This window comes from Aptenodytes patagonicus, chromosome 1, assembly GCF_965638725.1.
Source record: "Aptenodytes patagonicus chromosome 1, bAptPat1.pri.cur, whole genome shotgun sequence".
Taxonomy (NCBI): domain Eukaryota; kingdom Metazoa; phylum Chordata; class Aves; order Sphenisciformes; family Spheniscidae; genus Aptenodytes; species Aptenodytes patagonicus.
Window position 1 is genome coordinate 197,294,803 of NC_134949.1, and position 15,653 is coordinate 197,310,455.

The 15,653-nt window shown below is 38.4% G+C and overlaps 1 protein-coding gene across 4 annotated transcripts in view; it reads left to right on the plus strand.

Moving 5' to 3' along the window:
• The window catches only part of RNASEH2B (ribonuclease H2 subunit B), a 44,879-nt gene that overhangs the window by 16,081 nt on the left and 13,145 nt on the right, over positions 1–15,653 (plus strand). For 3 of the 4 annotated variants that reach the window (XM_076364072.1, XM_076364059.1, XM_076364067.1), the window contains exons 3-8: positions 101–208; positions 2,498–2,574; positions 5,155–5,275; positions 10,499–10,563; positions 11,803–11,908; positions 14,982–15,060. In XM_076364072.1, the coding sequence (XP_076220187.1) occupies positions 101–208; positions 2,498–2,574; positions 5,155–5,275; positions 10,499–10,563; positions 11,803–11,908; positions 14,982–15,060 (556 nt within the window). The remainder of the gene's footprint in view (positions 1–100; positions 209–2,497; positions 2,575–5,154; positions 5,276–10,498; positions 10,564–11,802; positions 11,909–14,981; positions 15,061–15,653) is intronic. The other variant, XM_076364065.1, reaches the window with a different exon arrangement.

Consider the following 15,653-nt stretch of genomic DNA (forward strand, 5'->3'; position numbering starts at 1 on the left):
GTGTGTCTGTATGTATATAAGGCACATTCTTCAGACGTACTGGGTATTCTTTTGATTTTTGTGAAAGCTTACAAACACAAACCAGATTTCTTTTCAACAGGGGAAGCAACCCTTTACTTATTCAATAGTGGTGCACAGCAGCTGTTTGAAGTAAAAGCTTTTCATGAGGAATATCGTTCCTGGTTTATAGGTCAGACTGTTCAACAAGGTGAGTAATATAACGTATCCTTCCCCCAACTGTGACTAACGTTCATACACAGACCTTCTCTCTCTCTTCTAGTAAATTTACAGGTGTTTTTTCTAGTTGTTTGAGGCATGCTGCATCACATCCCCACCTTCTGACACACTCATTTGCCATCTGGATTTAACCAGGGCTGGGGGCTTTGTGGTCTCTCTTTAAAAGGCTGCCTTTGGCAGCCTCAATTAGACAGATGTTCATTTGTCTTTGAGGAGGGGGGGGGGAAGTCGTTCAATTGTATTTAAACTGAAGTGCCATAAAATACTTAGCTTGCCTTGTCAATCAGACCAGCAAGTCCTCAGTGTAAGTAAAATATGTGTTATCCTACGGGAGGGAAAAAGGGCTGGAAGGCCTTAGCTAGCTAAGTAAGCAGTGTGTTAGAGCTCCAAGCGTTGGAATGTATGGTCTTGCTTTCTTTTAATTACCTCTGTAGTCCCCTGTGTGACTGCTGGGATCTCAGGATAGGCCTGCTGTCTGAAGGTGCTGTTTCAGTGTTTTGTCTGAAGTGAGCTCATCTATACCATCCGAGTCATTCTCTGATCCTAGCTCACCTTTCTGAAAATGGGGAGGAAACTTATGTAACTGCTTGTGACAGCTTTAACAATCCTTTATCAGTAAGGTTGTCATTGGAGTAGTGTTTCTCTGCCAGCATGTCCATAGACCAAGCAATAAGTATTAATTCAGGAGATGAAGGTGTATTTATTTTGTCCTTTTTTTAACTAGAAAAAAGACCATTTATAGTAATAAATAAAAGCAACCCCACCAGACATATGCCTTCTTTAATGGTAATATCCCAAAGCGTGTGTTAACTTTTAAACATCCTCTGCAGGTGCATATAGCAATGCAAGTGGTATGTCTATGAGCTTTTCCTTGCTCCATCTGGGGGTGAGCCAAAAGACTGGGTCTGCTCCCTGCTCCCAATTACGTCCGCATTGTATTCTCCCCCTCCCTTTCTAACCTCTATTTTGGCCCTTGGGAAACAGTTGCCTTAAGGAATCATCGCCTCAGTTTTCTTTAAAAGATACAAGGGGAAAAATTGTTCCTGAATGTTAGGACTGCTGCATCTCTGAAACGGTCAGGGGAAGAACAACACAAAAAAGCTGTGTGTTTGCAGTTAAAGCAAATTATCTTGTTATCTGCAGGGAAGGGCAGAGGTCTTTATATACCTATAGTGAGTCTGAACTCTTTAGAACAAATAAAAATACCTCTTCCTGGAGGTACAGTGGAAAGCATGTAAATGGAAGCTTTGAGAAAGTGGCTAGTGGTTTTTTCCCCTCCAGTTTTATTATCAAAGCTTTCATGTTTGTAAGTAGTCCTGATGCTTGCTTTGCATCACGCAATGCATTATGTTAGTAATACAGATGTTAGATTGGGTATCAGCTTTGTGCAAACCACGTTCTTCCCACCCCATTTTTTGTTAGTTTTAGGGCCATCGCAATAGGATTTCCTTTTCTTTAATTATCTTAATCATGTGATTTGAAACAAAAAAAATTGCATTTATTTGCTTTTGGTTTGCTAATTAATGTCAAATTGTCATCAATTATTGGGTCTAATTAGTGAATTTCCTTGATGTTACATTGTTTCCAATTATCTACAATTATACAAAAAGTCTGACTAAGCCATTGTCCTGCAATGAGCTCCAGATGGGCAGAGGTGTCTGTTTCAATGGGAGACCAAGTTCTTCCTTTGTGTGTAACTTTGAATACAACATACTAAGCCATATTTTCTGATCTATTTAAGTTTATTTTGTTCCGTTAGGAGACTGCATGCAGATTCTCCCCTTACAGATGAGAGGCAGCTCTAACTTAACCAGCTCTTGAAATTCTTTCTTGCCCTGCCTACCTCTTCTGCCAGCACAGTGTTGCCTTACCCAGTGTTTGAGGTGGAGTATACTGGATATATCTGGTATCCCAACACAAGTTTCTGTTACACCCAAATCTGCCAATAGAGGGCAGCTTCAATTTTGCTGTTTTTATAGTCCAGAAAAAGGCAAAACTAAGAGTGGTTGAAGCCAGCAGACCTGCAGTGGAGCTTGTGCTTTGGTTTGGCAGGGTTGAGAATTGAGTTCTTTCTGTATTTTTAATATAAAATCACAAATACTATTTTCATGCCTATTTTACTAAAATACTGGGATACTTACTGAAAAAAAAAATATTCTCTTCTTGCCCACACTCCTGAAAAACATCCTAAAAAAAAAAAAAAAGGTCAATATATTGTGCCTCTTGGTACTAAGCTTACTTTTACATATCTGTCACTTAGATGGGCGCCTGCTGTTTGTTACACCAATGGACCCCTTATTTCTGATACTTTACTACCTCATAAAGGCAGACAAAGAGGTAAGCCTGCTTTATTTTTTCACTGGAATTCTCAGGAGAAAACGTTATTTCTGACTTTATTTTCTGCAGAAGTTATGTTAATTTTACGAAGAGGGGCTTCCATAATAATTGAAATTTAATTTGCATTTAAAGCAGAGATATCCACTCTAGAAGTATTTTTGTTTGCATCAAGTGTTTTGGTCAGTAAAGTATATTCCAGGAGTCAGCTGGCAATCTCAACAAACTCTAATCACCTCCTTTTTAAGAGAAGCAGAGAATCTCTTTTGTCCTTTTGTGAGAGCCTATCCCAGAACTATTGAATTTTAAATGATGAGATGTCATCAGAGTAAAACAAACTAGTGCCCTTTCTGAGGCATCAGTAGATGAGTCATTTTGGGAAAGAAGGGAAAAAGAAAGGAGAATTTGGATGCTATGGGGGAGGAAGAAGGAACATTTCTGTGGCAGTTTGAACTTGAAAGGAAACATTGCCTTTTTAGAACCAGTATTAGTAGAGATGCTGTATCATAGAACAGCAATGTGATGATCAAGTATCCAAAAGTTGGATAATTAATAAATGGCTTAATTGATTTATCATGGGTGTGGCAAAACCTAACTTAAATTTCTGAAGTGTATCAAAAGGCATAGGCAAAATTATTGATTTATTGTTTATAATCTGCCTGTGGAAAAAAAGGGCATAAAATGTAAATGTTGATCCTTGTTTTTTGTTTCATGGAGGCAATAATTTTACTTTTTGCATCCTAAGAGTTTTTGCTGTAAGGTTGCTTGCTATTTTCTGCAAGTGGAGAATGCAGGAGAACAATTTTTGTATGGTGAAGAAATAAAGTCCTACTACACATTTGTAATAGTAACCTATTGTTCTGTAATTATTTTTAAATTATTTATGGTATAGGATGTGCAAACGTATTCTATATTTCTGTGGTCTGTTCCTGCTTCAGGGTGGCCCATCAGAAGAGGTCATTTCACAAGGAATAGTTTAGCTCGTTCTCTAGGCACTGTGCTCTGTTTGAATTCAGCATCCCTTTGAAAGCTTTATACAAAGCTTAAATTAGGGAAACAGTAAATCTCCTCTGTCTATGTGGTAGAGTGTTGAGGTAGCCTGAGTAAAGGACAACTGCTGCTGCTTTTTCTGTGCACAGGACCAGTCCAGTACTGCCCTTCACTTTCTCAGTACATTGTTTTCTAGGGTTTCTGGTTTTCTAGGCCAGGCATGATGCCAGATAAATGCATAGAGCTGTTCTGGGTCCTAAATCAGGGCAAATGCATTCCTGCAGTGCCCTGCCTAAGTTAGTGTATTCTTCAGTAAAGGGAAGTCTTGAGGATCGTGTTGCAGATACCTTGTGCAAAGCCAGCTTGAATGCAGCACAATCACTTCTGGATTGAACTAATGAGTATCAAGGTACCCACTGGGTATCTTAGGATCATCCTCTGCACCATCCTTTGATAGTGTGATGCAGGGTTGCTTAATGTGTCTTCTGAGCAGAGCCATCTCCTATCCAGCAGGCTTTCTTAGCTTGGGCTCTGTGCCCCTGCACAACATAAATATGGCTGTCTTGCTCTGGGACACAAGCAGGTTTGTGCAGGTAAGTTATCTATAGGAAACAGTTTATTGCAGCTTTATTTCTGTGTCTCATAACCTTCTTTTTGCCATTGTTATTGTGCCTTTTCTTTTTCAGGAGAAACAAAACTTTAAAGGCTTTCTGGGTTTTTTTTGTTGTTGGGGGGGTTTGCTTTTTTTTATTGTGATTGAACAATGGATGGTTACTTTTATTAAGCATCTGACTTTCTAGCAAATGGATTAATTAATAGTGAAAGCAGTATACCCAAGTGGTGTTTTTTTCATGCTGACCGGTATAATGACTTCAGCTTTGGCTCCTGAGACCGTGCACTCTCTTAAGGATGGAGAGTTCACAGAGTCTTTGTACTGATGCGCTAAAGGATCTTTCCAAAGGGAAGGCTGCCAGTTGTGCCAAACCGTGCTGAATGATTATGCATTGTTTGGCAACGGCAACATTTGTTTGATGGTTCTGTCATGTGTGGGGCTATTTAAGTTGTGCCAAAATCACTTTATATACATATTCTGGCCTAACTGCAATTGACTTTGCAGAGGTGAAAGGTTAATACTGTGTTCCAGAAGCTACCCTGCTCCTTTGAGATTTATCTTTATGGAAGGAAAAGCAAAATTTGAATGGAAGTTATGACACTGGGTTTAATCCAACAGGTTTTGGTCTAAAACAGTATTGGCACACGTTGACTACTGTGTCTTATGTCATCTTCCAAAAAATCCCACTGTACTTCACATTAGTTTCTCCCCATGTTGTTTTAAATTTGGTCTTTTAAGTGCAGTAATTGAAGAGTTCAGCATTTTGCAGGTATTTACTAGTTTGAAATAAGTATTTATAGCTTGCTTTGTAATCAGATTCTGAATGTGTCATGTGTTATCATTCAAAATATGATCTTCTTTAAATCCTTTATTTTAAAGCTATGGCCATTGCGTGCATATATATTTCTATATATGTGTAGTGTGTATATGTGTCTTAACATTATAATAATGCTTTTATAATCCCTTTGATGTATTTTCAGCAGCCAGGAAAGTTCCAGCCACTCGATCAAGTTGTGCTAGACTCAGAGTACCCTAGCTGCCCATTGCTGCTGAAGTGTGCAGATGTTAAACAGTACATACATCATGTAACAGAAGAAAAAGGTGAAAAAAAGGGGCTGGGGGGCAAAAAAAAGACTGGATTTGTTAGTGTCACTTCACTACAAGATAGATTTTAATATTGGCTTTTGTTTTACCAAACACCCAAGGTGCCGGATGAAGCTGTACTTTAAAAACAGAAGCTTAAGCTTAGAAGTCGTCATTGCAGTATTGTGAATAGTAATGTGTGGATCCCACATTATCTGCTGTAACTCTAAAATACTTGTGCAGTCTTGTTGCTAGGTGTCATAAAAGTGATAAACTGATCAGAGCTGGCTTCTTGACATTATTGTATGTGTTGTGAACTTTCTTTGCCTTTTGATGAAAGTTTTACATCTCTCTCAATTCTTTGTTTAGTGTAGGATGGTCTGGGGTGGAAGAAGTTAACCATTGTCCATTTGGCTTTTTTTGCTCCCTTTGTCACAAAGCATTCAAACAATAAGTAGGAAAGAGCTGGAGAAGAGAGAATATCCTGCTGAGAAAGGAGAGCACGAGTTTTCTAGCTTTGCATAATTTAGTGTTATGGGTTTAAGTTCAAAGACTTCTTGATTGGGATGCATAAGTGTATGAGGGAGAAAATCTAAATGGAAAAAAATTAGCAAAGTATCAATTCTGTACATAGTTTCCTCAATCTTTGCCCAGAATTCCCTTTGGTATGGGGGATTTTATTTTACTTGTGGATAATATATGCTTTCTAGGGAAGAGGAAGGAGCATTACATAATTTTCACAGCTTGGCAGGTGTGCAAAAGATGCAAGACCTCAGTTTTTAGATTCAGTCCTTTAAAGAGCATTCTCCCTATGCTTGCTGACTTCCTGATAGTGAATGGAGATTTACCTACAAGCAGATGGAGATCTCCAGGAGGAGGTACAGGAGTCTGAGGACATGGAATTTACCACCAAGTGCAAAACAACTAAGCTGTCTGACCCTTATGCATGTAGAGCTCCTCCAAGGAGTTGAGGTACACAGATTAAAAGCCAGAAATACTAGGAATTTGCTTTCATGAAGCACTCTGCCCTTGTCGTTGATGCATATAAAAAGAAATATTTAGGTGATCTACAGATAACTGGGAAGTGGCTAAGGAAAGGTGATGGAAGAATGAAAACCCTGCTAAGAGGTGAAACACCAGACCTCTTTATTGGTGTATAGAACATCAATGGGGGGGGCTGTGAGCTTCTGAAAGGTTTAGATGCACAAGTTTAAGTATTTCCTGTATGATATAGTGCATATGCAGTTCTGGGCAGTTGCTTCCCCCAGAAAATCAATTTGAACTTTAGGGCAGGACAAGTTTCCATTGAAAATGATCACTTTAACAAGTGAGCAGGAAATCTGGGCAGCAAGACTGTTGTTACATTCTTGCTGGGACTGGGGTAGTTGGAATTATGTGCTGTTGTGATACTCTTGGATTTCCGAAAGAACCTTCAGAAAACATTTAGTTACATTCAGTATCACTGGGAGCAGGCAACCTTTTTCTTTGGGTGAGTTCTGACTTTTGAGAAGGCTTCTGTAAGACAGGTGCATCTGAACTGCAAAACCCTTTTTGCCTTCTCATGAAGTGATAAATACTTCCAGTAAAAACTATTATTAAGCTTTTAGGCAATTGCTGTGCCCTACGACTTGTCTAACGCTGGCTAAGGAGCTAGGGGTGAGAGGAAGGGGTACTAAACTTCTGTGCACCCATCTGAGAAGGTGAAAAATCGTGCCAGATCTTCTTGGCTGTCAAACTAAGAAGTCTGTATAGGAATGTAGGACAAGGTCTGGATTATTTCTCTGAAGGGGCATTTCCTCCAAGCAACAGTGCTGCCTTTGGGCAGTATTTATATTCCCTTCTTAAAAGCAAAATAAAAATTAAAAAAAAAAAAAGTATTTGCTATAGATAAGGTCTTATATCTTGGTCTAACCTCTGTATCCATTCTGAAATCGTATTTGCAGTTGTTATCCATCAGAGCATCCTCTGATAAACTGTATTCTGTTAGACAGTAGTGAAGATGCTTTACTGCTTGGTTTTTTGCATTGATGTTTTTAATAACGTATTATGTACACCTATAAGTTTGTGTCATTTTGCCAGCAAATTATATTAACTGTTAAAGTTATGTTCACTTCCTGGTTTTTGTTTTGAAATGTAAGGTAAAAATTGCTTTTGTCATTAAAGCTGTACACGCATGCACACACCAGCTGTATGTGATGTTCTTGGATGTCCCTAGGCATGTACCTGCATGGACCTGCTGCTTCTTTTCTTGTTCAGGTTTGGGTTGGGTTGAAAGTAACACTGGGGCTTGTTCTTAGGATTTCTTTATTTTTTTAGAACACCAAGCATATTGTTATGCAACAAACACATTGGCATTTGCTTGCCTGTCATGCACAGATCACCTTTCTGTTCAATCCACTTCTATGTGTTTCATATTCTCATGTCTTTTATTGCCTGTAAAAAACACCAATATTACGACTAAGGTACTCTTTTCTAGCTCTAAGACCTGTTGTTCACTTTGTAGCCTTTCTTGTTTAAGGAGTAGGGCTTTAGGGCAAGAAGTACCTGTTGTGTTGAGTCTTCTGCAGCCCTGATCTGTTTGGCAGAACCTAACAATGTAATTATTTCACTCTTAATGTTAATCTTAAGGCATTTAACATCTGTCTAACAAATTCTTACCCTAGAGCGCTCACAGTTTACACTTACTGAATTAGCAGAAAGTCCACCTTCCCTGGCCTCAGTGTTGAAGGGCACTGAAAATTCATTTTGCTGGATTAAATTCCCAGTTACCTGCTTTAGTAGTTGGGGAAAAGGTGTGTTACAGCTCGCTAAATCTGGGTGAGGAAGGTTGTTTGCTAATAAATTCAAACATCGGATAGAAAGTACAATAGAGAAAGTTTAAGAAAGGGTTATGAATTCCAGTTCTAGAGTGTTAGTCTTTGTTTCATTTTGCAAGGCAAAAACTGCACTGTGATCTTGTCTGATGTGATTAACATGAAGAGCCAAGAAAACTTACCTGATTAGAATAACTAAGTAATATTGCCAAGCTTGTATTCCCACAAGGTAGGAAAAAAGGGGCCATATGAGTTTCAGAGTTATGGAAAACACTGAGAAAATGGATGTTAAAATGTGCTTTAGGCAGTTTGCTCAACAATACATCAGGGAAACTTCCAAGTCTACATAGCGATTACCCGATCGCTGAACATATTATTTAATTGTAGAACCACTTATATTCCATCTGTATTTCTCAAACCCAATCTTTCCAGATGTCTGAGACCAGTTTTATAGGCACCAGACACATTAGGGAACAAAAGGCTTTCCAATATATACTCATATTATCAAACATAGTCGCTAACTCTCACCAATATCAAATGTGCATCACATGTTAAATCCACGTTCCAATATTGAATCCTTTTGTCAGCAGTTTGTGACTTTCATAACTCACTTTAATTCTTCAGAGGTCTCAAATATTGTCAGTTTCTAAAGTTTAATAGTCAAAACTGTCAAGCACACAAAATATTTTCAAACAAAGTGATCTCTGAAGGGTTCAGTGTAATTATTTTTCACGTTTTAATGAAAATGGCTTCACAGTTCTACGTTTCCTTTCCCTAACTGAGTCACTCTGAATCATGCTGTAGAGGGGGAGTCTGCCTGGGAATCCAAACTAGAATTACTTTTCAGCATGGGTTGGGGGATGGTGGCCGGAGGATGTCCCTTCCTCGAACTTTCTTAGATAAGAGAGGAATCCACGAATCGTACTCACTGTACTTGGACCCAAACCATGTTAGCTCTTTGAGAAGCAGGTTCAAGTACTCAGAGTGTCTCCCCCATTTTCTGCTTCTTTTCTTTCAGAGCCATTTAGAAGCTTCTAAGTCCTAAAGGCTGCAGCCAGCAATGTCACAGCTAATTACTTTACCTACAACTCATTAACTTTATGAAGAAAAGTGTGTATTTGTGGTTTTTCCTTTTTGCTCTGAAGAATTTTTGCATTTTACTGTTCTACAACTGTTGAGATAGATTTGTAAACAGCTTTGCTCGACCTCTCCCTACCCCCTACCATGCATATACAAAGAGCACATAATAGTTAGCTATTTGTATGCAATTTGAAAGAGCCAGGATAAGCCCCAAAGAAGGAAATGCTGAAGGAATCATAAATAATATGTTGTTGTTTGCAAGGGGAGAAGGAAACTCCATGAACTGAGTGTTGGAATATGATACTGGATCAGTAAATGACATGAAACAGATGTAGGTATTTACGGGAATGGTATACAGGAGATTAAAACTTATTGAAATACCTGTTAAAGAAAAAGGCTGAGACACAGTGGGCTTTAAAATCTCCTGTGAAATCCTATTAGGCATTTCATTCCAGTTCCAAAATGTAGCTTTCTGTGAATTAATACTGAATTTTTATACTGAAATTTCCATGAGCCTTTGTAATTTTCTCTCCTTTGCCTCAGCATCATGAACTCATATCTCCAGATAACTGATCACATGTGAATAGCAAGTGTTCATGATACCTTAGTTATCACAGGGGAAACACTTTCTGAAATTCTTATATCATTGAGTTAATTTATGTTGCTCAATAAATCATAAATGAATCATGTACTTCCTCCCACAAGGAGTGTGTTTCACTGTTTTGGATTCTGTATTTTCTTTTGACACTATATTAAACTACGTAAAAGGGGGATAGAAGTAAAACTTGCTTTAGTCACCCTGTGAAATGAGAGGGGAGAACTGGGAGGACTGATCGGAAAAGGGTTTATTGAAAGGGTGGATGGTTTGTCTTCACTAACCAACTCTCTGTCCTGGCCCCTTACTAGGTGCTGGAATTCAATAAGTAAAGATTTAAGATACTATGTTTAAAGAAAAAAGCAGTCGTGGAACCAACATTTTGTGTGGTGAACTTTGTAGTTAAAATGACCAGTCTGGTGACACAGGGCAGTGAAGGTTTGGCAAACTACAAGGGCTTGAGAAGAGTCTTAGTGAATTCAGACAGCCCAAGATTACACATAAATAAAAAAAATATGTGCTTTGCTGGATTAGGGCCTAATTAAAGAATTGTCAAGTTGTTCAGACTTGTGCATATCGGCTCAGTCTGTTTGTTTATTTTTCCAGTATTTTTGAAACTTACTGCCCTGATACCAAACATGTGAAAGCCGCAAATTAACTTTGATGCTGTATCTACAACGTAAAAGATTTTAAATGTATTGAAAATGCAATCCAAACCAGTCATGACTTTCTTCCCCTTCCTTGTTTTTTCAGAGATTGGCAGTCAGAAATTCCACAAATACAGCCAGGAGAAGACACTGAAGTGGTTAAAGAAAAAGGTATCGTGCTTCTCTTTTGCTTTCAAAATTGCTTATGTCTAAAATGAAAATGCCTATTACCTTGTCCATATCTGCATTTGAGCCATGTGGTGTGCCTCAGTTCAAGGTACGTGTCCTGTCCAAGAAGGACAGACATCACAGTAAAGTTGTTGTACTTAGGAATGTGATGAGGTATTAGAGAAATGACAAGGTTGTTACGTTTCTCTTTCTGACGGGGCTGGCATGAAAGGGATTCATGGAGTGTGGGGAGGCAGAAGCAGAAGCTGAAGTTCAGCTTATTGCTGTGTTCTGTAGGCTTTGCATAAGGTGAGGGACTTGTCTTTTGCTTTGTCCACTTCACAAATGGGCTAGAGGAGAGCTTTGACTGTTCCAACTTTGAAATTCTGCCACGCTTTAAAGCTGGACAGAAATGCCTTGGTTTTGTGCTACAAATGGGTTTCCTCATGAAGTTTTGGCAGAGTCTCTCAGAATGGTCCTGGTATGGTTGCTGCTATCCTGATCCGATCATGCTGTTCAAGAGGTTTGTACAGTATGCAGAAAATAAACTATCATTACAGCTAAGCTTGATGTGGTCTGTGTTTTGGTATAAAGAAGGTGAATCTCATTTCACACACGCACAAGTGCCCCTACTATAATGCCACTTTGTAGAAAAAGATTGTATGCATCACATGATACAAGGAAGCCTTGTCATTTAAATTAGCCAACACAAGCACAAAATCTGGTCTACTTTCTGCAACGATGAGGCATGGAGATATCCATTTTGCAGTGAATACCTGAATCTTTACATTTGAACAAGTACCTGTTTGTGTTGTTGAAAATATCTTCTGCCAGTTATGTCTCTGTTAGATCCAGTATAGCAGTGCCCTGTAAAGTCCTTAATCTTTGATTTCCATCAGGACTGCCTCCTTGCAATCCAGCTGAGCTCAGGCATTCTCTGTTCTCCGAGCAGGTGTATTTCTCACCTGTATAATCATGGCTGTTGCATCTGAGTAGCTCAGCTCATCTTAGGGTGCTGCAAAACTGGTGCTGTGTTGCCAAGGCAACATGTTCAAAGACATGCTAGTTTCTTTGGGTTTTTTGAGCTCATATGCTAGTCATTACAAATGTATATTAAATTTCACCACAGTCCATAACTTGAGTGTTTTATATGCTTGAAACAAAATTACAAGAGCTTTGTCACTGCATTAACATGTGCATAACAACACTGATACAGACATTTCATTTTGTGGTTTCCTATAGGTCAATCAAACAGTGAAAGCACTTAAAAGCAACAGTATATCTGTAGGTGAAAGGGTACATGCAGCTACATTTATCAGCGGTAAACAGATCACAGATACTAAAGAAGGTAAGAAAACTAAACATTGTAATGAATTCCATTTTTGTGAAATGGCATACGTGGAGATAAAACACGTGATTAGAATCTAAAATGTATTGAAATTGGCCTTTGCAGTAAATTTATTCCTTGTACAGAAAATTCCATGTAAGTTGTGACTGCGTGCCTTGATTTTTCTCAGTTCTTTGGTATCTTCATCGGATTACATTGTAATTAACGGTAGGTCTCAGCTGGAGTTCTTTTAGCTTCTCCTTAGTTCAAGGGGAAGACTTTTTTCTCAGTGAAATATATGCTGAAGTGTTTTGCTGAACTGAGACTGTCTTGGACAGTAGGACATATGCTTATGATTTGTATGAGTATCCACCCAATAAGTGTCTCTGTATTAGAACAGACTTCTTTTTTAGTATTATTTTTATTAGCATGCAAATGGTCTTCATAGAATTCTCCAAAAAGGGAAGGCATCTTAGGAGGTCATAGTCACAGAGTAAAAGCTCCTGGTCCAGACATTACTTTATGTGACAAATGTGTAGAATACACAAGTCTGTGCTTATTAAGGGCAAAAACTTTTGTAATATATGTATTATGTATGTATGTATATATACACTACATATATATGTAATAATGTGTATTAAATTGCCCTGAAATTGACAATCCTGGTACCAAAAAGTTTGGAGTGATCCTGTTTGCTTCTAGTTACCTTTTCCCTGGGGAGGGCAATGTCCTGAATGTTACTGGGATATGAAGTTGTGTAGAGAAACCTGAAAATGGACTCGGAATAAATTCTTTGAATGTTAATGAAAATTAAGAAAAGTTTAGAACAAGACGAACAAAAGCAAATTGTTTCTTATTACAAAGACATTCAGAAGTCTGCATGCTGTTGAAAAATAAGGAGAAACAAAGCAACTTGCTGACCAAGTGGAAAATGAGTTACCAAGTAATGATATCAAAGGAAACAACATAAATGAGATTTAAGAGGCAACTAGACAGTTTTATAGAACAGAGATTGTAATACATGGTTTTTAAAAAGAGGCAAAGCTGCAAAACTTGTGACTTAAACTTTACAGTAGCTTTTCATCCTTTTCCCCACCCCCATTTTTTTAAAGAAAAGGAAAATTGTCCTGACAGCAACCATCTTGACTATGCTTAAATGCTTTATCTCTGAAATTTGTAATTAAATAGCTCATCTGCAGTGTTTTTTCCACCTTCCTCCTTACTTATAGTAACATGGATATAGTAGTCTTTTATTAAGCCTTTTTTAGATTTAAAAGAGCAGCACTGAAATAGGGAATACTGGGAGTTAAAAGTAGGTAAGTTTTGGAGGCAGTCCCACTGTATATAGCAAGGTGAATGACAGGAAGTCAAATGGACCTTACTCAACACTTATTTTTAATAAGACTAATTTTCTTATCCTTTCACAGTCATGGCAGTGCAATTTATTTCTGTAGAGAATTGCTTTCATAGGGGTATTATGAAATTTCAGTACCTTATAAATAGATGGGTATATGTAGTTAGCATCTACAGATGTTGTAGGGCAGAAACCTGGGAGGATGTAATGAGTGCAAATGGGGAAGGAGGGGAGGTTTAACATGTGAGACCTGACTATATCATTCAGAAGACATAGAAGGGAGGTGCGCAAGTATTCCTGATGTTTGACAGGAGGTTAATAACAAAGCAAGGCTAGGGTGAGAACACGGACTCCCTAGAAGGCAAACAGTGGTATTTGAAAGTTGGCAAAGGAAGTCAGTGAAGATTGCTTCAAGGCAGAAATGGAAAGAGAATGGATTTTGTATTTAGTACAAAATAATAGCAGTTGACTTGGACTCACCATTCAGTGTCATAATGCAAAGAGAAATGATAGGAATATTTTTCTTGAGCAATGAATTGGACATATTAAGTGTTGAGGTGAAATTGTCTTGGATTATAATTATTTCTTGTTCTTTCCTGACCCTGAAGTGGGCTTAGGGAGTGACAAATCCTTGATGAATCTAGGCAGTGGAGGAAGGAGAAGTGCCAACAGGAGATACTAAGAATTTGATGTCAGTATAGTTGAAATGCATATGCTGGTGTCAGTTTGTTAATGCTTTCTGCTTCAATGCCAGTTTGCATTGAGCTTTTTAGATTAAAAAAAAAAAAAGAGGAAAATATCTCTGGCACAGAAGAAATAGTTCTTTACCACCCTGAGGCTAGTTTACAACATGCTTCTGAACTCTCTGAGTGTGTAGGCATATGAACAGATAGAGCTGGCCTGTTGTAGATGGAATTCAGAGGCGAGATTTTAGCTTAATGTCTGTCTGGCAAATACTTCCTGTGCATGGGTGCAGTTACTCCCTAGCAGCCCCAACAACAGCAAGTTTAAAAGATCCAGCCCTTGATCAGTAAGTGCTTGTGTACAACGTGACTGGAAAAGATCTGGTTTAGGACTTCATGTTATAAGAGGGTCACTTTTTTTTTTCCCAGTCTCTCACAAAAACATTTATAACAGAAGTGCCCTGTACTGAAAACAGCTTCTAGTAGTTCATATTTCCATAGATAATTATCCTGTCTTGCCAGTGATGTTTAGATAGGCCTTGGCATTTTCCGTAAAGTACTGAAATTAAGTACAAGACTTTGAAATAGACTCATTGTCTCATCTAATTGTTTTCAGTTGAAGCCAGAAAATGTACTTTAGTCCTGAAGCCCTTGCCAAATAATTGTAAGATCCAGATGCTTTAAAATTAATGATTGCGTGTTCTGTTGAGTCAGCTTTTTACTTTTGCAGGTTTTTAAAATTTAATTTCTTCGGAAAAATACATGATATCTAGTATTCTCAGAAAGTGAACGCTTTTGTAAAGTACATACAGCAGATATTAATAACATGTGCTGACAAAGTGAGTATAGTAAGTCTTTACTTTTTAAATAAACCTACAAGTGTCATATAACATAAACTACTCAACACAGAGAACCATCACAGTATATCCATTAGAAGTATCTTACTACTAATTGAACCTTATGATTTATGGTAGCGCATGGAACATGGCTAAGGCAACGTGACTATATAATGTGAATGTTCTTTTTCTTCTTCCCACTTCCTGCCCTGTTCCTGAAGACTACGTACGGTATGCCCATGGGTTAATATCAGAATATATCCCGGAAGATCTGAGTAAGGAGTTGTTAAAATATTTAGCGTAAGTATTGTTCCAGCTAGCTGCTAGTTTTATATGGCATGCATTAGTGTCCTTTTGGTCATTTCTGTTGAATACTGAGATTTGTTCATCAAGTTTACAGTGGATGACACAATGAGATTGTATATGCCACACTTAAAATGTGGTTTTTTCAAACGTAGATTATGCCCTTCTGTTGTTCCTATGATGCTAAGGACCATGGGCTGGAGGAGAGATGTAATATATAAGTCTGATATGCCTGTTATCACAGTTACATCATGAAACCCTGAGCAATGTATCCCAGTTTAAAGCAAGGCAGGGAAGGAAATCTGAAGAGTTAAAGCAATTTGTCCAGAATTGTCAAGCACAAGCACCAGAGCCAGGAGTAGAACCCTCATCCCCAGTCCTCTTTCTTTTTCCCTACTCACTCAGTGCTGCTGCGATTTGACTTCGCATATCTAACCTGTGTTAGTTTATATTTAAATCTGGAAGGTGAGCCAGCATCCTCATCCTGGTGTTCCCTGCCAGCAGCAGACTTTGCTTGGAGCATCACCGGGACCCTGCACCTGCCCCTCAGTTCAGTTCTGTTCAAAGGGTTCTGTTATGGTGGCCTATGG